We start from the raw sequence: 22391 nt of genomic DNA, 5'->3' as shown, positions 1-22391 counted from the left end.
AAACCTCACCTGGAAACAGTTTTTAAATGACTATTTTGTGGCCCTGAAGTTTCTGTTCACATCATAAGAGAGTGATTACTGAATGCCTAAGCTCTGTACCCAGTTCTTTTTCAGCCCTGAGAAGTTAACTGGCCAGGGATTAATTTGAGTGTGGTATATAGTCTTTGGAAAAACATTTTAAGTAATATAACCTGGAAATTACAGTCCTATTCATTACAATTTTTCTTGAGGGTCAGTCTGTACCTTTCGATTTCCTAATAAAATATGTGCATATATGTGTATGTGTATGCAAAGGATAGAACCTGGCGCTGGTGAAAGGTTTGGTGGGTTCAGAGCTTGCTGGGGATCACTTACACTGGCTGGTACGAGCCCCCTGGGGAGGGACTGAGCAGCCACTCTACTCCTCAGGAGCTGTCTTAGGAGGCAGTCTAGACTCTAGCAACGGGCACGTGTATGGCTGTAGATATGCCCCCAGCTTTCTTCCTGCCCGCTGCAGAGCCTTCGCTATGGTTCAACTGGGTGACTGTAATACTGATAACTTCATTTGGGTATTTAGAAGACACATTGAACTTTCCACATATCTGGTGTAAGTTAAATATTTGTCATGCTGGCTCTAATAAGTACATTTGGCTTCTTTGTTAGGAGTTTAAAATTATATCCCTTGGATTTCCAGTCCTTATGTATGAGTCTTCTTTGTGACCAACAATGGCTTGGCTGGTGATCAGACTCCCAAATTTCTGAAGCGCTTGATCTGATGTAACAGTAATAGGCATTTTTCTCCCTTTCCCCTTTCTTGTGCTCCCCTTACATATTTCAAAGGACACATTCATATAATAAAATCTCTAAAAGTCTTAATCATTTCACTGGATTTTTTTTTTTTTAACTGAAACAAGTGTTTTGTTAACCTTTTGAACAGGAAACTCTGCCATTTATTAGCTCAGTGACCTTGTCTTTCTTTTCTCTGTAAAATGGGGGAAACCCCTTTATATGGTCAATATGAGCATTACATGAGATGAGTTTTTAAGGCACTTTATATACTGCCTGGCACATAATAAGCACTCCATAAGGTGACAGGTGTTTTTATTTAGCTGCGGTTCTTCTAGTCTAATTGAAGACATGAGATCAGCAGATACAAAACAATAGAAAACTCTAATTGGGAGAGATCATTTGTTGGAGGCTGGATGGATAAAGTAGGTTTGGGCTGAACTTAGAGAAGTGTCTAAGTTAAGTCTGTGTGATAGAACTTTCTTCACTGGTGGATATAATCTATATTTGCAGTATCCAGTATGGTAGTCACTAGACATACTGAGCACTTGATATGTGGGTAGTGTGACTGAGGAACTAAATTTAAAACTTTTTAAACTATCATTTGAATTTAAAATGAAATGGTTGGATGTGGCTACCATATTGGACATGGGCAAAAGTGAGCTTAACGTGAAATGAAGAATTTGTTTCCCAAGAAGTCGAATACAAATAAAAATTGCTAATCCAGTAATCCTTGTTGTAATTTAAAAATTCATTATATAATGCTGTTTGCTTTCTTGTAGGTCTCCAATTGAGAAACATGGCACTGTTTTTTCCTGCACTCTACCCACCTATTGCTGGACTTCTGTTGTAACAAGTTGGCAAACACTGGCTGGAACTGGGCTGCAATAAAACATGCCAGTATCAATGCTGACAAGAGCCTAACAAGTGCCAACTTACAGATGATTACGCATTTTGAATTCTAATGAACTGTTTTAACCTTCAGGAAGAATTGTAAAGACCTGTACATAGCACAACATGATCCGGATAATATATATACTGTTCATGTACATCCACAAATACACCTGTACCAAATAATGCTTTCTTGTAGTAGAGTAAGAATCGTGTAAATTCTAAAAAATTTTAGCAGGTTTTCTTTCCCTATTCATTGTTTCTTATCAGTTTTAAAAGACTCCTTAAAGCATGTCAGATAAAAAGCAATTAGGATTAAAAGTTTCCATTTAATTTCCTTTAAACCATTGAGGCTTCATTAAACTCTTTCCACTTACTAAACTTTTGTATCTTCTTTGTTTTGACACACTCCCCTTTACTTTTATCTCTTCTGTCTGCCAGGAAGTTTTCAAATCATTTAGTTCAAATACCGAAGTACTCAATAAGCAACTACTTGATTTTTAATGATGACTTCAGAGGAGCGGTCATCACTAGGTGCTTTGTCCCTTTTGTATTGTACCTGCACCCATCTCTCAGATTGGATACAGCAATAACATTTTTTTTTTTCTGTCGTTGAGAGCTCTTGAATTCAGTCATTATCCCTAGGAATTAAAAAGAATTAGTTCTGAATTCAATTCAGATTTAAAATGGTTGAAATTTACGCCCAACAACACAAAACTCTGATTTGGTTTTATTTTTGCCCTCAGTTACCTAATGTGAAGGTTGGATGAATAAAGCATGCACAGCTACAGGCTTTCTACTTAACTTCTGGGTTTGCTATTAAAAATGCTGTTTACCCTCGTACCCTTCCCGTTAGCCCTTCATATTTCTTTGCCTCTATTCTAATATTGCAGAATTTTCTCACCTATTGTACAAAGAAATTGCGATGTATATTTTCATGTAATTTGATTTTGGAATTCTGTCACCTTATGTAGTGAGTTCTTCCAAAATATAATTTTTTTCCAATAATTGGTCAAGTTGTTGGCTTTTATTGTATTGAATGAAGGTTATAATAATGAGTGTCAGAGAAGTGCAGTTTAGAAAAATCTCAGGTTGATTCCTTATGCAAACAAACTTAATACTTGAAAACCACACAGCCATGGCAGTATGTGTATTGGGCTCTCTATGGATTCTTATATGAATCTCAAAGCATTACAGGGCTATAAATGCTTTGCTATTTGACATACTGATTCTGTCACTGACATAGTCCACTTGGGTTTTTCTTAACTGTTTGAGCATAAGTGTATTTCATACTATAAGTTTTCTAAAACAGTTTCAGGAAGTGGTAATATAAGCATGTGCAGTGTTAAAGGTGGGCCCAGGTTTCTCTGTGTTTGGTGTGAAGTTGGGACTGGGACAGTGTTTGGCATAGAAGGGGCAAAACTTGAGACAGTACCTGATGAGACATGGTGTTTAACTGTGAGAATCAGTGAGAACTGGTGCATCTCTGCTTTGTGGGGTTTGGAGAAATGTGTTGACAGAATGAAAGGACTCCTGCCAGTAGCCAGTCCTTTACAAACTTCGCGTGTCTTTTCTAAAGTGAAATAATTGAGGATGTAGTCAGAGTAGAGAGTGATTTTTCTAAGTCTCAGCCTCTTTTTCACTCTGAAGCATTAAAAAACAAACAAAAAAGCCTGTAATGTGTGATGGCTTAATGTGAAACTGTTTTGAGTCATTGCAGCCAGTTTTCTCCAAGAACTTCACTTGTGACTTTACTTTTTCAAAGACTCTCAGCACTGTTTCCCCAAAGTACCAGTACTGCATACCTACCTGGGACTTCGAATGACATCCTTTTTATTCTTAAATTGTCTGCGTGATGGTGGTTCGTGGCAAGATGGAGTCTGAATTTTTTTTTTTTTTTTAGTCTGAATTTTGCTCTCCTGTGGCTATAATTCTCCTAGCAATCTCTTGAGTTAAAACCTGGGATTTGACTCTTCAGGGAGGAGCAAAGGACCAAGTAACTCAGGGACAACTATTCTTGAACTCTTAAGTGCCACTTTAATGCAGTTACTTTGGTGTAATCATGTGTTTTTTAGGACTAGACCTTGGGGAGTTGGAGAGCCAGAAATGAGCAAACCTCTTGATGCCCTTTACCATCTGGTGCCCTGACTGTGCTACATATGGAAACATAAACCTCGAGAGATGTTTCAGCTTCCTCTGTCAAAGGTGTCATCTGTGCCTTTCCCAGTGTTCATCTGACAGTGTGAATCTAAATGGCTCTACATTTGATATTAAACCACACTCAGGTGACACTGATTCCAGTGGCTTTTGTCCCAGCAATGCCTCCTCATTTGTGTGAGGTGAGTCCTCTGCTTTAGGGAAAGGATTTTTCTCCCTGACCACGTGCCAACTATCAACACCACCTGTATAGTCTTATGGATTGTAGAACTGTTGGCTGTTTCCTAAATTTATTCCAATTTCTCGTAAAGGCTTATCGATTTCGTCTGGGCTCATAATGAGATGGACGATTGCCGTGGCCTTCTGGCCTCTTGGTGAGCTTAAAATCCAAACGAGGTTGGTTTCCTTGTCATTACAAGGTAATATCTTTGTGAGGTTTTTCGACTAGTTCTGTGATCACTCGGGTGTCATAGTATCTTTAATAGCCTTCATTCTTGGTTGTAAAACTTTATTTTATATGCTCATTCACCCTCTATAAATCTGCCCATTTGGGATTGTCATGCCTGTGTATCTTTGCCCATCTGGTCTCCAGTTGGTGGAATTACCTTTTGTGTACTGCCACTTCTTAGCATCTTTGAAATTTGACCTAATGTTGCTTCATTCCAGTTTTTTTTTTTTTTCTGTAATTTGTTGATTGTATTTATATGAGAGTTCTGTTGTGATGTTTACTGTATTGTAAAGCACCTGGATCATGTGATGGGTGCACTATGAATCAATAAATGATGACTTAGAGGCTGTATCATGAGCTGTTTTGGTTTTAGGATGCAGGTCTCCAAAGTTATGGTATTCTTTCTATATAAACAGCACATGATACCAAAGGGTCCACTGGGGAATCCTGATAAATACTTTATAAAACTTCATTTAAAGAAGGAACCAGAGGGTAGGGAGTTCACTTGACTTCCAATCTCATATAATGGTCTTAAAATTTCCAGTATGGGGCCAGCCACCATTCTTCATCAGAATTTCATGCATGCTGATTTAGTACCTTATGTAAAATAAAATGAGCACCTATTAGAGCATTATTGGGGTTTTTGTCTGTAGCTTAAACTCTACCATGAAGGTAAGCTAAAAGGTAAAGAACCCAGACTCAGATATGAGTGAACTGGAAGAGACCCAGAGGCACCGTCTCAGTCACCGCCTTCCCTTCTCTAAACCAGATGGGCAAACTTGACCCAGATACCTGCTCAGGATCAGTAAGTTAGTGGTAAATGAGGCAAAACATGTGTACTTTTTTCCCCTATTATTCCAAATTAAAATTTTTTTCTGAAGGGTTGCAAACTCCAACAGGATTCAGGATGTGAATATTCAGCTTTTTACCCTGCATCCTTAAATATAGTTGTATGGGTTTGGAGGTGTTGAAAGTTTGTCTCTCTTGATGGAAGTTGCCAGTGGTTTTAAGGCCTCTTCTTTACAAACTCAGAAAAGAACACAGAACCAGATCTCTTAATCACAAGAAGAAAATCCTCCTGGAGGGCAGTTTGGGGAAAACGGTGGCTCATTTTTCAGTTTTAATTTTTCTGAAAAATATATTCGAAATAAAACTCTTATAGAAAGGTCTAGATGATGTTTCTAAACTTTAAATGTCAGTTTTAAGCATAACGATCTATTCAAGGTATATAGCAAAAAAGTTTTATTTGGATGCCATTTCCAATGCAAATGAACCAGTTCTTGACTGTGCCTACTGTGTGCAAGGCCCTACCTAGGCTATGTGGAAGGACCCGCTGATTTTCCACCTCTCTCTAGAGTTGGTAACACTTCACCAAATTAAACATTTTCATTTTCTGGAGGACTGCAAACCTCAACAGGATTCAGTTCTCACAGCTAAGTATTTCCAGGATAAGGAAATTTTGGTTGCTAAGTTTCAGATGGTGTCACCTGGATGCCGAGGTAGGACAAGGCTTTTTGTTCCACTGAGTCTGCACACCCCACTGGGCTGCACTGAAACGATTAAGGAGTTTGAATCCTGTTCACATAAGTGAAATAAACTGAAGGTGAAGGGAAAGGCTTTCACAAAAGGCAGCCAGATACATCTTGGACACAGGAGCTGCACGGAAGGTCACAGACAGGTACTTGGTTTTCCCTTACCAGCAGTCTCCATTAGGAACAACTATAATAGTACTGTGCGTGTGAGGAACTGTAGTAGCATGGTGCCCTCCCCTTATTCCGAACAAGCACCAGAAGTCAAGTTCCTATTCACTGAGCCTTCACTTTGTGGCAGGCTTGTGCTAGATTTTCTTTTTGTAAAGGGTCTAGTCAAATCCTTAGAAGGATCCACAGGCATAAACAGGTTCAGATTAATTTATCAAGACTGGAGTAAGTAAGTTTCATGGCCGGGATTCAGTTTCACGAACTCCCTTACTGGGTGCTTTACCTCTTAGCTCAGGAACAGTTTTTCCAAGGTCACATAGAGAATTAATGTGTTGAGGCCAGTACTTGAACCCAATTCATGGGACTACCAGCCTAGTGATTGCCTCCCTCCCGTTCTAGCATGAAATGACACTGCCTCCCCAGAAACAGTCTGTTCCCCTATGCTCTTAAGGCAGGCAGCATTTAACTATTCCTGCACTTCATGCTCCCTGTCGGAGACGACTCCACACAACGTTCCTCTATATCAGACAACAAGATGTGAATTAGGTCTAAAGTGAACCATGTTCCAGTGCTCAGAGTTCTCAAAATGTCTATATATTAGATCCCATCTAATGTAGCTCCATCCAAGCCTGTAGGGTGTAATTCAATGAGTACTCCAGATGTTTAGTTTCACAGGATGTATTAAGTCCAGAGTTTTTATGCCAGTAAGTCTACTCAGAAGACAAGGGCCCAGAGACAGGGCTGTATTAATATTACAGACATCACTAAGAGTGCTTTCACTTCTGTTAGAGGGTTTCTTGAAGTTAAACTGTGATAAGGTGATAAAGCCCTTGAGTTGATTAAATCCCTTAAGATGAGTTCTTGTTTGACTGTGGGCATCTAGTCCAAGCAAAATTTGTTTACTCCTACATGTGTACTACTCTAAAGCAGAGGATCCCTGGTTTTCATCAGATTCTAAAAGGAGGTCATGATCACTCTAGTCAAATTCCCTCTTAAAATCGATGGAGAATCTGATGAAACGGCCTAGACCTTGCAGAGATTTGCCCACGATCAACACTACAAATCAGCAGCAAAGCCAACTCTGAACCCAGTTCTCCTGACTCCTGGTATAGCTCACAGCAACAGCTCATCAAATATTCTGAGCACCCGCTATATGCCAGACACTAGGCTAGTGCTGGTGAAGGGGCAAAAATAAGTCATATGATACAAACCCAGCCATCAGCTATGGCATTACTTCCTGACCACTTTGATGTTATGACCTAGAATATATTTGGAGGGCACTCTTAGGATAACAGATGAGGCTGCCTCTGCCTCGCTACCCTAATGTCCCAAAGGGCTCACCATTCTTGACATGGAAGCACTGAGCTATGGCCCCTCTCTTGGGCCTGGCAAGTACTCCCCTGCCCTTCTTAGTCTAAGGGTTGCTTACTCAATGCAGCTCTACATACCTCCCTGTCCATTCCTCCTCCCATGTCTTCAGTGTCTTGTCACATCTTCAGTCTCTTGTCACAACGGGAACACCATTTCCCTGAGCACACCACTGTTCTTAACACATTTCAATACCCTCTCCCCTTTCATTGCCTTGGTATCCCTCATCCAGAATTCCTCCTCCTTCCTCAAAAATTTAACCCTATGACTATTGATTCCAAATTCCTTCTCCATTCCATCTCACACCCAGTAATGCTTAACCTAAGCAGCACCTAAAATTTATCTTCAAATCCTCCCCCTTCCCCCTTTATTCTCTGCTTCTGCAGACAGGTGTCTCGAGTTCTGAAAGGCCTGAAACCAGGCCTTCCAACTTCTTTTTCTTCACTCTTTTGGTTCCCTTGTGTAAGAACTTCAACCATAAAATTGATGTCATCAAGCAATCTCCTTATCTCTTCCCTCTTTCATATGTATCCGCAAGCACATTCTTGTATCCTAATGTTTTAGTAGAAAACAGTGACTTGCCTGAAATCTACAGTTCATCACTTCCCGTAAATTCCTGCAGGGCATCCTGCCTCGCCAAGGACCTTGAACTTCATTCACTAGCCTTTCCGTCTCCTTTGGTTCTTTTCTCAGCCTCTCACATCTTTTAGGGCTTCCCTAGTGGCTCAGATGGTAAAGCATCTGCCTGCAGTGCAGGAGACCTGAGTTCGATCCCTGGGTTGGGAATATCCCCTGGAGAAGGAAATGGCAACCCACTCCAGTATTCTTGACTGGAAAATGCCATGGTCAGAGAAGCCTGATAGGTTTTAGTCCATGGGGTCGCAAAGAGTTGGACACGACTAAGCGACTTCACTCTCTCACATCTTTACAAACGAACCTAAAACCAAAGAAGACCCCTTTCTCAACACTCTCACGGCTGTATTTTCCCAAAAGGTAGTAATGCTCGCTGCGCTCATCCTTTTCAGTCCCCTCCCTAGGGCGTGGAATATGATAGAGCCCAGTCAGGATGTGATAAGTCCAGAGCCTCGAAAGCACTAGGAGCAGAGAGCCAGAATTTCAGTTCCTCGGATATCCAACTACCCCCCCCTCTACTTTCATTCACTGCTCTTACCTCGTCTCGACTCCTCCCTCTGTCTGGCCTCCATGACTCTCGCGAGACTCGAGGGCCTCCGTTACGCGCCGCTCCAGTTGAGCGGTGCACATCTCGCGAGGCTGAGGCAGGGCCGGGCCCGACATGGCGGAAGGTAGGGTTTTTGTGGAGCCGCGCGGGAAGGCGCGGAGCTGTGGGGGCGCTGCTGGCTGAGCCAAGCAGCCCTGAGAAGGAACGACCGGGCATGGTCGCATGGGGCACAGCGGGTCTCGCGAGCCTTCCTGTCCAGCCTCTGCCGGGCGCCTCGGGCGGGGGTCCCGAGCACTATTCCCATGGCAACGCCCCTCCCGGCGTCCCCTACCCCAGGGGACCGATACGGGGTCGCCGGTGGCTTGGTCGCGTGCCGGGACTGAGTGCAGCTGCTGGGATCCCGAGGGCCGCCGGGGAGGCTCCTTTGATTACCAGCGGCGCTGGGACGGCGGGGGAAGTAACACTTCTCCTTAGGAAATCGAAACTGCTGTCCTGGCAGGTCCCGCATCCGGAAGGGGTACATCCCTTGCCTGCGGAAGAGCCTGGGACTCTTCCCTGGGTGAGGGTGGGGGTGAGCCAGGGCTGTCACCGGCCGACGCGCCAGAGGGGCGGTCGCTGTAGGCTCTGGGCTTCCCAGCAGCCCCGGGGGATTCGGGTCGGCTGGGGTTCTTTCCCCAGGTTTAGAGATGTGGACAGGAGGAGGGGGTTTGCTAGGTAGAGTAGTTGGCCAAGGTCACACTGCTCCTAAAAGATATGCTAAACTAGACCTCGGCTTCTTTGCCTCTCAGTCCTATCCTTACCTGCTTTCTGCTTTCTGGCGCTTTCTTTATGACACTGCAGGTAAAGGCAGTTTGGCCTCTCCCATTCTGTCTGCCTTAACGTAGCAGTATTAGAATCCTTCACTGTCAAAGCCTTGTACAGGTGGGGGGAAAGGAGACCCAGAGATGGGAATTACCTGCCAGGGACCCTAAAGTGATGCTGTCGGGCCTGGCTAGTGTGCTTCTTATGTTCACCCCATTATTGGAGGAAAATACTGCTTCTTCGACGAAATGATGATTGCGTATGGATGCAATAGGCTGGTGCTCCCGCCTCGCATATTGATTTTGAGCTAAGCTTCGTCTGAACCCATCTTTACTTGAATCTTCTCTCTGGGCAGCACCTGACAGCTTGCAGGCTTTTCTCGTTTGATTAGACTTGGCAGCAGCCTTGTGAAGGAGGCCTGACATGGGTGTCATTTGCACTTTATAGATAAAGGAATTGAGGCCAGAATTCTAGAGATACCCAGGACCGGTGTACCCACTGTTGGTCTGCTCTTTCTACCAAGCTATACCCGCTGTGGGGGAAACATCAGATAAATATTGTTTGAAAACAGAGGAGGATTAATAGGAATAGAAAGAAAGCTAAGGCATCCCCTGAAGCTAGTTTTTGAATAAATCACAGAATGTTGTTTAATATTGTTTTAACACAACAGGCAGCCAGCAAAGTGGAGCTTGTTGCCCAGAGCAGTGAGTTGGAGTGGAAAGGTTCAGGAAGGCTTTCTGTGGGGTGACGGTTATCCAGCGCCTTTACATCAGTTAGAGAAGTTGAATGTTTTGGGAGTACATTACTGAGATTGAAGTTGTAGAGAGCAGCTGGTTTTTCATTCAGCAGTTTTCCTGAGCACCTGCTGTGTCTGCCAATCTGATTCCAGCTTGAGGAGCTCCTACTAGCTGAATATGCTGATTGGTAATCCTGCAGGTGCCTTGAGATTTGTGTTAGGGTAACCTTGAGAGACATCCAGCTCCTGGAGAACACACCTTAAACAAAGCATCCTTTCAGCGTTAAATTGGCAAGGGAGTACAGATAGGTAGGCATAGTCAGGAGGTTCTGACTTGACAGTTTTTATTGTCTTTCCTGTGTTCCAGTTTCCTCCTCTCTGTTCTGATTTAAGCTTTTTGGAAACAATGTCGCAGACTTTGGGAAGATTCTGAGTGGATCATTCTGATCCAGTTACCTCATTAAACTGAGGGTGCTTGTTCAAGGAGGAAAGATTAGCTGGACAGTGTTTTGCAGGGTGTTAACTTATTTAATGCTGCTTGTGCTTTAATCAGAATTTATCCAGCTGACTCTGCTTGTTTAGAAATACTCATTTAAATATAAGCAAATAGCAAAAAATCCATGTCATGTAACAATTGGATGCTCTGTAAGCACACTCTATGGGAACCTCCCTGATAATGGTTTTCCTTTGGTGATGCAAGTGTGTGAGCCTGTGGGAAATGGCACTTAGAAATAGTAAATACAATCTGCTTAGACTGACTTATACAGTAACTTCTTAGTGGGACTCGTGTGGAAACCAAGCTTCTTTCCTTCCATCCATCCATGGATATTGCTTTGACTGTATATATTTAAGTAAAGTCCTAAAATTAATTTCATTTTCCACTCTACTTCCCTGAAGCTGTCCTGCTAATTGAAGTGTCCTTCATCGCTGAGAAAAGTCCCTCCAACTTGGTCTTGATTTTACTTTTTCTCCCTCATTTTGCTTCCCCACAGCCTATTTTTACTGTTTCCAGGGTTCTCTTTAAAACATAAATCAGATCATGTCTCTCTCATTCTTTGCAGTACACCTGCCTTCCACACGCCCTCCCCACTTCTGTGGGTCTCAGCGATCTTATTCCAAAGCCTTCCAGTGACCTTCAGGTCCCAACAGAGTCTGACTGCTGGTTAACACTGTTACCTTATTTCTTAACTTATTCACGAAGCTTTTGCCATACTAACATCCTTGCTATTCTTTGTACATTCCCAGCATGCTTCTAGTGCAGTATCTTTGTCCTGCAGTTCCCTTGGCCTCAAACAGTCTTCCTCAGTTTCTCCACATAGCCAGTCGACTTTTATTCACTCAGGTGTCTGTTCAGTTCTCACCTCTTTAGAAATAGTCCCTAGATTTGTTTGTCTTTTAATTCCCTTGCTGGAATATGAACCCCCACAAGAGCAGAGACTTTTTCTGTTTTGTTCACTGCTGTATCTCCCAACTTAGAATCATGCCTGTGATTGAAGGAATGGATAAATTATTGGGCGTCATTTGCCAGACATCAAGAAGAGTTGCTGGGAATTCCCTGGCGGTCTGGTGGTTAGGACTGCTCACTTTCATTGCTGAGGGTCAGGGTTCAGTTCCTCGTTGAGGAACTGAGATCCTACAAGCTGTGTGCCTTGGCCAAAATGAATAAATAAATAAAATCTAAAAAAATGAAAATTTGTCTGGATACATCCTTAGTCTCTTGTCCGGGAAGCTGCCTGGTCCAGGTATGAATGTGTTCTGAATAATATCAGGCTGCTGGGGGCTGCCTAACCTACTTTTCACCCAGCCCAGTTTAGTCTTAGCAGTCGCGCAGTGTTTAAGAGCTCAATCTCTGCAGGTGGACGTGGGTTTGAATCCTAGTGTTACTAAGCTGTGATCACAGGCAAGCCAATGAATGCTCTCAGTCTCAGTTAACTCAGCTTTGAAAGGGGGATCATCTCTATCTCAAAAGAAAGTGTCTCAAGAACCCTTTTACCACAGTGCCAGACATTTTGACCTGCCACACAGTTGCTCTTGTTAAATCTGAGTAGGCCTGGGACTTACGGTATTTATTGAACTCCACCTAGTAAGAAAGCCACTGTAGGGTAGAGGGTGGGATGAGTATGGAGTGGGGGTGTGGGAGAGGCACAGAAGAAGAGCCAGACCTAGAGCCTTTTCACAGGGAATGCAGCAGTCCAGAAAAGGAGGTGAAGAGTATGTGTGGTAGAAATCGCATTGTAGGATAGAAAGTGAAAAATGCTTACGATACTCAGGCTGGGAAGAGATGTTTTAGAAAAGTGGTGGGGTGAGTGTTTGGGGTGTCAGGGGAAGCCTGTACTGCAGGAGATAAGCTAGGCTTCTCTGGGCTAGGCTTTGGAAAATAGGCCTCTTTTGGACATGGGTTGGGAAGAGGTCACAATTCTCAGTGGAAGAAATAGCAGGATCTGAGGTTGGAAAAGTACATGGGTTGGGAAGAGGTCACAATTCTCAGTGGAAGAAATAGCAGGATCTGAGGTTGGAAAAGTATGTGACAGGCCTGATTATGAAGGGATTGGTTAAATAAGTATTTAGACTTTACTCTGTGGGCCTTGGGGTGAGGCTACTAAAAGGTATCAGCCAAGGTAGTGACATGACTGGAATTGTCTGAGGCGAGTGAAAAAGGCTATAATGTAAAGGATGGATTTGGGAGGGAGGGAGGTTGGAACAGAGGCTGTAGTAATTGATGACGAGTCCTTTGGTAAGGGTCATTGGGCTTGGTGAGGACTGATATGAGAGAGACTCTCTATAGAAGGCGTAAAACATAGGGCTGTTGAAACCTGTTTGCATGTTGACAAGAGGGTGAAATCAAAGATGACTCAAGGGTTCTTGGTCTGGGTGACTCAGATAATGGCTGGACTGTTGACAGGAAGAGAAGGAACAGATTTGAGAACAAATATCTTTACCTCAGTTGTGGACAGATTTCGCCATGCCCAGTATACCTTTAGAGGATTATGGCTTAGCAAGCAGTTGGAAGTATTTCCAGTCAGACTGGTGTTTGTGTGAAAATTAGCTGGTGAGCTAGTATTTGTTGAGTATTTCCTGTGCAGCCAGCTCTGCCTCTGATCAGTGCTACAGAGTGAGGTTTTGAAAAATGTGTTAAGTCACGCCACTGACTTGCAGACAAGTCTTATCAGTTGAATCACAATCAGGAAAAAAGTATTTTATGGAAAATTCCATGGACAGAGGAGCCTGGTGGTCTACAGTCCATGGAGTTACAAAGAATCAGACACAACTGAACACACAGCACACACACACAGGCAACTTTGCTGGGGATGACAGAGTGAGCAACACACAGTCTCAGCCTTAGTGGACGTGCAGCCAAGAGGGGAAGGCAAAGTTTCTCATATTGTACTTTATAGTTTACTGAGTTTTCTCCTTTGCATTGATGATGAGTGGTACCACTGTCCAGCTGAATGCTGAAGGTCAGTAACCTAGTGGTCATCCCTGTTGTTGTTGAGTCACTCAGTCATGTCCGACTCTTTGCAACTCCATGGACTGCAGCATGCCAGACTTTCCAGTCCATCACCAACTCCCGGAGCTTGCTCAAACTCATGTCCATCAAGTTGGTGATGCCATCCAACCATCTCATTCTCTGTCATCCCCTTCTCCTGCCCTTAATCTTTGCCAGTCTTTTCCAGTGAGTCAGTTCTTTGCACCAGGTGGCCAAAGTATTGGAGCTTCAGCATAAGTCCTTCCAGTGAATATTCAGTGTTGATTTCCTTTAGGATTGACTGGTTTGATCTTGCAGTCCAGGGGACTCTCGAGTCTTCTCCAATACCACAGTTCCAAAGCATCAGTTCTTCAGCGCTCAGCCTTCTTTATGGTCCAGCTCTCACATCCATACATGACTACTGGAAAAATCATTGCTTTGACTGTCTGGACCTTTGTCAGCAAAGTAATGTCTCTACTTTTGACTTCCCCCAACTCTGTGCATATGTGTGTGTGTACTAAGTCGCTACAGTTGTATCTGACTCTTTGTGACCGCTATGGACCATAGCCCGCCCAGCTCCTCTGTCCATGGGCTTCTCCAGGCAAGAATACAGGTGTAGGTTGCCATGCCCTTCAGGGGATCTTCCCAACCCAGGGATCCAACCCACGTCTCTTCATCTCCCGCATTGACAGGCAGGTTCTTTACCACTCACACCACCTGGGAAGTCCCCCTAACTCTGTAGTCAGCACCAAATCCTGTGGTTCTTCTAAAGCTCTCACGTATGTTCTTTCCTTTCTGCTGTCATTCTGGTAGTTCGGGCTAGTGGTTCTCAACCTGGAGAACCCTGCATATTAGACTCACTTGGGAAACTTCTAAAAACTCAAGATTTATGCATCAGTCAGCTTCAGTGAAAATGAGTATATCCCACAAAAAAACTTTTTTCAATCTGAATGAGTATTGAATAGAAGAGGATTTTACTAAATCATTTTTTAAAATAAATGTAACTATGTGCATGTATATAATATGTACACATATACATAAATAAAATTAGGTCATCTTTCCTAACTAAGAAGTCTCCAGTAGTAGGTGTTATTTGTAAATGAAGTAAAAGGATTTTTTTTAAAGCAACTTTTGTTAAATAATGACTTTTCGACTTTGTTAAAGCATTTGAGTTGTAACAGAATTGCTAGACTTTTTAAAGGGTGAAAAGTCAAAATATGATATACCTCTTAGCACCGCTATGTTTTTACTATGTCCAAACTTTTTGTCTGTGTGTGTGTGACCTGGGAAGGTGCAGACTGGCAGAGCTATCTTGGCTGTTCCTTTGTACTCTCCTTTAGATGCTATTGCTGTCTAACCCTTCCTCTTTTCTTCTTTTTTTTTTGCACATGCCTCGTGGCTTACGGGATCTCACTTCCCTGACCAGAGATTGAACCTGGGTACAGTAGTGAAAGGCTGGAATCCAAACCACTAGGCTGCTAGGGAACTCCCTCCCTTCCTCTTTTCATTAGGGTATTTTGTGAACTTGAATTTCAACAGTAAATACATCCACTTATTTCTTTTCTGTTAAACAGTTTTCCTAGAATTAGCACCATAGTTAGCGCTAGTAATCCTAGTGAAAGAAAAATTGCATCTGTAATTGACACGTTCAGGAAAGAAGTTGTGGTAGTAATTCATTACCTGCGAGGACTGTATGTTTTCTGATGCCAGCAAGGAAGACAGTTTTTTCTGGGAATATGATATGTGCTTTAATGAAATACTGTTACGTAGAAGACTGAAACAAAATTATTTTTGTAGTTCTCAAAATGAGATGTTACCAGTTTTACGGTCATTTTTCTTTTATCTAATGGACATAGTTAAAGCAGAGTAGGGAGAAAGTCATTTAGTAATTGCAGAATTATACAAAGAACAGTAATTCAATGTGAAAATTGGGGGCTGGAAAGAACTGTAGGATGTAGAGAAAGGAAATATCCCGGTTTTGTTCACCTAAAAGGATTTAATGAATACACTGTGGGTTAGAATTGGAGTAGGCAGGGAGTAGAAATCACATTTAAGGTAGGGAATGGGAAGAACATTTAATTCCTAAGTCAGTGAATTAATAATTAATAACTTTTTGTTTGATGTCCTGACATTGAGACTGAAAATAGGTAGCATGGTACAGTGGGATGAGCATGCGCTTTGACTTAAGATCTTAAATCATGATGTAGAACATTTTTATAATCTTAAAATAATTTCCTCGAACTTCCTTGCATTCATTCAGTCCCATTCCCCTGACCTCTGGCAACCTCTGATGTGCTGTAACTGTGAAGCCTGAAATATTTACTACCGGCCCTTCACTGAAAAAGTTTGCCAACTCACAACCTAGAAGGAAGAGTCTTATAAGAAGCCTTGTTGGTTCCTTTTCTGCCCCACGACTTGCTGATTAAATTGTGTGTGTGTGTGTGTATGTATTGCAGTTGACTTTGGTCTCTTTTTCTAGGGTATTCATAGTGAATGTAGATTTTTTTTTTTGTCCCAGGCATCTTTGGTTAGGTGAGGAGTGATGAATTACCAGAGAGCGCATCGAGATGTCTGACCTCCAACTGCATTGGTGAAGAGCAAATGGATATTATTTGGGGAAAAAAACATGATTAAATTGTGATGCAAGTACTGATATTCTTCACTGATACTTAGTATAGCTCTTCTGGTGAAACTGTAGGTTTATCTATTATTTAAATTTCTAGGCTTATTTTTCAAAGAAAGTTGGAGAAAGAGAAAAAAGAAGCCACAGCTGAAAATTAGTCACTTGATAAAGAAGTGGTCGTAAACCTTTAAACTAGACAGTGTTCTGAATAATTTAATGTATCTCAATTACTCCTTGACAGCACTCTGAGATACCATTATTATTCCTACTTTCCTCCTGTGGAAACCGAAGCACAGAACGAAGTGACTTGCCAAGGTCACACTTGTAGGAAATGCTCTGGCCTGGGTTCCAGCCCAGGCAAATGAGGCTCCAGAGCACACTGTCTTAAGGGCAATATCATGTAGCCTTTCTCAGACTTAGAACAATAGCGCACATTTACTGACCTTTTACTGCAGGGCAGGTATGCTTCTAAAGGTCCTTGTAAGTATTAGCTTATTTATGTTTACAGACTTAACCTAGGTGGAGAAGGAGGCATTTGCCTGAGGTGTGATAACTAGAAAGTGCTGGGTCTAGGATCTGACTCCAGAGCCTGTGCCCCTCACCCCTGCACTGAGCTGTAGGTTCTCCATTATTACTCAGAATGATAATTGTATACTTATTCCTGTAGAAACTTTACGGCTTGCTGGTACTTCAAGGACACATTTGCTTGCTATTTGCAAGCAGACATATTGCCCACAGAATAATATCTCAGCCATGGGGGCTTTCTTTGTTATATCAGGAAATGGTGTGGCAGTTGTAGTGCCACTGGTAGGTGCACTTGTGATCAGGGTTTTCTCCTACAAAAGATGCAAGATGGGGAGCAGCTGTGATTTCATGAATGGGATCCTATACCCTAACACCCTCCTTTTATCTCACCTCTTCTCTGATCATAACCTTTGTAGTTTATGTCTTGTATTGTTAGGGAACTGTTGACAAGTGTCAGGGTTGAGGCTCCAGGTAGAAATTCGTGTCAGTAATTCTGAGAGCTACTAGGGCTATTGCTGTAGATTTTGGATTTACCTGTGTATAACTGGTATCCAAAGAAATTTACAAAGGTTGCTCAAGAACATTTTTGAAATAAAACTTTTATGATCTTTAAGGGTTAGAGGAGTTCATAACTTTCTATTTTCTGAGGCAAATGTCCTCATAGTTCCCCACACATGAATCAGTATCCAGATTCTTTGTGACTGTTAGTTTCATTCTTGTCCCTCCTGTTTGTGAGTTCCTGTAGACACTACTTCTATATTTTATATAGATTCTATATTTGGCACCACTGCTGCTGCTAAGTTGGCTTCAGTCGTGCCCAACTCTGTGCGACTCCATCCCTGGGATTCTCCAGGCAAGAACACTGGAGTGGGTTACCATTTCCTCCAATGCATGGAAGTGAAAAGTGAAAGTGAAGTCGCTCAGTTGTGTCCAACTCTCAGCAACCCCATGGACTGCAGCCTATCAGGCTTCTCCGTCCATCGGATTTTCCAGGCAAGAGTACTGGAGTGGGGTTCCATTGCCTTCTCTGTTGGCACTACTTTGGTGCTATATTATTTGGAAAATGTACAAATTAAACTGCCCTTTTTAAAAAACTCCAAGGGGCAACTGCTGATCTTCCATAAGAATGATAGTTTAGGCCAGACCTGGTTGTGCTAAAGCTGGTGAGGACAAACGTTCTGATGCTCTAGCCGAGATAACTAAAGATTTGGAATTTAGTGGCGTGATACTATTTAAATAATCTAAACAATTATACATCAATAAAGCAGTTAAAAAAATGATAGTTTAAGTGAAATGGAAATGCAGAATATTTATGGGTGCTATAGTGTTGGTGGATTTTGGGACTCTTGAGCAAAACTTTGGCTAGAATAAGGTGTAATTGAAACCAAGGTTAATGGGTTCAGTTTGCTTCAGGGAAGAAAAATCTGCAATACATAGCCACAGGCAACTCCTGCGAAAACTTAGCAGCTGTCTCTTGGGCAAGTAAGATGTGACTAGAGCCACCTGTTTGAACTAGCAAGATAAGATGTCCTCTTGTTACCCATTAAATTGACTTAGGCAGAGGCAGGTGACTTGCAGGCCTTCTTGCTGGTGACTTATATGGAGGACAAGGGTAGGTCTTGCTTTTTAATGATTTATTTTTTTCCTGGAGCCTAGTGTTGTGCCTAGCCCACAAACCTGTTGACTGATACTTATTTAAAAGGAAAATCTGACCAAGAAGGTAAATCACTGAAGCCTTTCCCTTATATTTTCTGGACCTAGTATGCTGCAAACACTTACAGGCTTTATTTAAATCTTTTGGAGTGAAATGCCACTTGTCTGAGATGTCTTTCCTTGCACTGCCTTAAGGCCAGGTGGTCTTGCTCTGTGCTGTATTTGTATCCCTTGTCAGAGTGCTTTCAGGTTTTCAACTTGTCTTTTTTAATTGCTTGTCTTCTCCATTACCCAGCAACTTTGTGAAAAACATGTGCCAAGGTGGTTTTCTTTACTTTCACACTGGCACTTTATAAATTTTCAATGAACTGCTAGGTTATACAGCTGCCTTCTTAAGAGTTGCAAATCTCTGGATAAGCTGATGAATGAACAAAAAAAATTACAATTCTGTTGATCTTCTATCTTAACAGTAGTATTCCCAAAGCAGTCTAACTGTGTGTGACTTGGGGGCTGAGGTTTTTCTCCAAGCCAGTCATTCCCATACCTGGGGTCATCTGAAAAGCACTGTACATATCCTGTGATCCCACTCCAGATCTGCTGAATTTGGGTGCTTTCTCTTTAGTTCAGATTGCCTAAGTGATTCTTACGCAGCCAGTCTGGGAGTAATGTTCTCATGGAGCAGTCTAAGGCAAGAATTGGTTAGGGGTCATGGGCCAGTCCCCTCTGTGCTCCTCAGCTCATTGTCTGGGAATTGAGCCAGAAGAAATGATCTTTAGGTTCCTTCCTTTCCTAAAGTTTTGTGATGTGTAAAAACCCTTACCCTTGGGTATTAGAAAATTATTTATTTTCCCTCATACTTGTAATTGTTTTCGATAATCTTTAAAATTTGTATAAAATATATTTGCTTTGTAAGTGCACATCGATTTAAAGCTCAAATAATATTACAAGACTTAAAAAATAAAATTTTGCCACCCCTCAGAACCCACTTCCCAGACTACTTTCCCCTCTTTGTTGACCTCTAAGTGATAATACTGCCATTTCTAGACGGATCAATGATAGACATTGACTGACTTTTTCCTGTGGTAGGTTAGGAGTTGCCTCTTGCAGAGCTTTTTTTTTTAACATGCAGCCTAACTAACTTGCACTTCTTCCAAATTAATAATAATGAGGGTTTTTTTTTTTTTTTTGCCTTGTTGTATAGCTTGCAGGATCTTGGTTCCCTGACGAGGGATTGAACCCAGGCCATGGCAGTGAAAGTACCGAGTCCTAGCCACAGGACCACAAGGGAATTCCCTAATGACGATTTTTAAAAGCATGTTAGGCTTTACTCTTTGGTTTGGGAATTGTCAGTGCAGACTTGTTATATGAGGTGATGAAGTATTTAAAGCCTTGATAGCTCTTTCATTATTCAGCAGTGTTTTTCTATTTCTGTTTTTCCTTTTGTTCATCACCTTATCTTTCTGATAATCTCCTATTGATTTGCTGTGATTTTAATTGATCAGTCTTAATTCCTTGGTCAGTAAAAATTTGAAGCTCATTCTGTTTTTCATGATTCAAAAAAATGTTGTGTAAATAGTTACAATAGTTTAAATTATTTAACTGATAATTATGTAATTGTGGAAAGCATAAAAGGGGTGTGGAGGAAATGCTGACAATTTTGCATGCATGTGCCAGTTATAGTAATTTTATTTAATTTTCACAGCAGCACCGAGTAGAAGATCCCCCCTCTTATTTTACATATAAAGAAACTGAAGCTCAGAGAGGTGAACTGCCCATGGTCCCCATAGCTAGTTACTAAATGGATTTATATTCCCATCACTTGAAACTCCAGAAACTACTACAAGTGTGTATATCAGTTTTTTAAAACTTAATTGATGCGTAAGATACATGCAAAGAAGGGCAGAGCATGAGCCCAATGAATTACTAAAATAAAACTATTAATTATTTATAATTTGAATGTGTGTATTTAGAATGTAACCACCACTGAGTTAACAACAAAAAAATAATCTTAACACCCAGAGGGCACCCCTCTTGTGCTCTCCCAGTTACCACTCTCCTGCCGTTCCTCCCAAGAGAAGCATTATCATGACCCCATAGATTCATTTTGCTCCGAGTGACAGCAACTTTTAGACAAAATTTAATGTTACTCCTAATTCACATGTCGTTTTACATTTTCTGTTACCACATCTAGAAAATCAGTGCCAGTTTTTCTTTAAAGAGGCCATCAACTTCATCTTTCTCTGTGGGAAAAATAACTATACATTTTGTAAAATCACATGAACTTACTGCTTTGTGCATCTCTGTTTTGGGTAAATAATTGCAATTTCTTGGCTCTTTAGTCCGAGTGACTATAAAGAACTCTTCAAAACTAGTGACCTGTAAATTTGTCACACCAGAATAGAAGTGTAGATATGAGTTCTGCCAAAGGAATTTTGTGGTTATAAATGCTAAGATTTGAAAAATATTTCAATAGGATCATTGTAAGTACTGTTTTCTTTTAGCAAGTGGGTTTTTTTTTTAAGCAATATTTGGCTTAAATATTAGTAGGCTAAATAAACCGCAGTATTTTGAAAAAAAATTAGCTATAGGAATTCTCATTTGATACATAACTCATGAGCACAGTGATCAGCAGCTGTAAGCAGATTTTCATCTTGCAAGTGCCTTCTACTTTATTTGCCCAGGAATGCTGATTTACACCTGAAATAATATCTAGTTTTTTGACCCCAGGCAATATTTAATGTGGATCTTCTACATAAGGGGAAAAAAGTTCCCTCCTGTATGTATGAAGATAAGACTATTAGTATTTAAGTATTTAAACAAGTTTCTCTTTAAATACTTTTTCATAACTATGAAAGCAGAACACATTTGTTATAGAATGCATGAAATGTGCAAGAAAGTGCAAAGAAAACAAATCTGATATTTTGTGGTGTTTGTCATTCTGTTCCTCATATATTTGACTGTTTATAATAAAATTGAAATTATAAAATATATTTAGTTTCACAGTCTCATTTTTTCTGTTACCTATAATTTGAATGTGCATATTTAGTATTACATATTTCTTTGAAAACATTAATAGTTGCATAATAACTTCACTCTCATGTACCACTTATTCCTGTTTTTTAAATGGAAACATGTCTTTTTGAGCTGGCGTAGGGTTGGAGCCATATAAGTGAGTGGGAGACATCCAAGATGACTCCCACATTTCTTCTGCAGGTAACTGGGATAGATGGTGTGTCATTTATTAATACAGGGACCATACAAAGAGGAGCAATTTGCTTGAGGCTAAGAAGAGAGATCTGCATAGAGAGAAGGGTCTACTGATCACCGGCGCTAGATTTTGGTTTTAACCACAGACCAAGGATCTGATATAGCTGCCTTGGAAGATGGCATAGTTGAGAAGGCCAAAGGTAGACCTTCTGGGGAGTATCAGTGGTGGAGGGTTTGGAGGGATGTGCAGAGAAGCATGTGAAAGTAACAGAGCACCAGAATTGGAGAGAAGGTGGCACAGTGGTCGTTAAAAGAAGAAAAAAGCAGGATGAACAGCAGTGTCCCGTGCTGTCTTGTAGAGTTCTGAGAGGAGAACCACTGGCGAGTGTCTTAGACTTGGCAGTTAGTAGGTCATCAATGAGAGGGTCTTCAAGGGGGTAGTGGGGACACAGGGAGGGAATGGCAGGGTGACTGTGTGAGGAAATGTGTGTGGTAGCTAGAGATGGAAGGACAGAGCTGGGCAGATGTGTGGAAGGAGAGTTTTGTGTTCCTGTTGATAAGAGACCTAGGCTGGTGTTTGTGCTGATGAGAGGGTTCCAGCTGAAAGAGGTTGAAGTTGCTGGAGCTGGGGTGGTTGACGATAAAGCAAAGGACCTGGGGAGACTGAAGGGTTTGGAGCAGAGTGGAGTGCGTAAGCTAGCGTAGGAGGGAGCTGCAGTTTCTGAGAAGGCAGGGGGTAGATGGGAGTAGCTTTTGGTACAGTGGGGGTTGTTGGCAGTTGCTCAGTTTTCTCAAGACGTTGTCTGAGAAGGTAGGAGAGGGCCCTGAGGGCTGTGTCCAGGTTGGGAGTTTCTGCGGTGGGGAGTAGACG

The 22391-nt window shown here is 41.7% G+C and overlaps 2 protein-coding genes across 2 annotated transcripts in view; both read left to right on the top strand.

The window, feature by feature from the left end:
- The window catches only part of UBE2G1 (ubiquitin conjugating enzyme E2 G1), an 88026-nt gene extending 83414 nt beyond the window's left edge, over positions 1 to 4612 (top strand). The window contains exon 6 of the mRNA XM_070478899.1: positions 1548 to 4612. The gene's annotated coding sequence lies outside the window, so the exon portion shown is untranslated. The remainder of the gene's footprint in view (positions 1 to 1547) is intronic.
- A 3943-nt stretch (positions 4613 to 8555) lies between these two features.
- Positions 8556 to 22391, top strand: part of ANKFY1 (ankyrin repeat and FYVE domain containing 1) — a 71375-nt gene continuing 57539 nt past the window's right edge. The window contains exon 1 of the mRNA XM_020882063.2: positions 8556 to 8633. Within this exon, the coding sequence (XP_020737722.2) occupies positions 8624 to 8633 (10 nt within the window). The 5' untranslated portion in view covers positions 8556 to 8623. The remainder of the gene's footprint in view (positions 8634 to 22391) is intronic.

This window comes from Odocoileus virginianus, chromosome 17 (genome assembly GCF_023699985.2).
Source record: "Odocoileus virginianus isolate 20LAN1187 ecotype Illinois chromosome 17, Ovbor_1.2, whole genome shotgun sequence".
Taxonomy (NCBI): domain Eukaryota; kingdom Metazoa; phylum Chordata; class Mammalia; order Artiodactyla; family Cervidae; genus Odocoileus; species Odocoileus virginianus.
The sequence above is the reverse complement of the archived record's forward strand: the minus strand, read 5'-3'. Positions and strand labels throughout refer to the sequence as shown.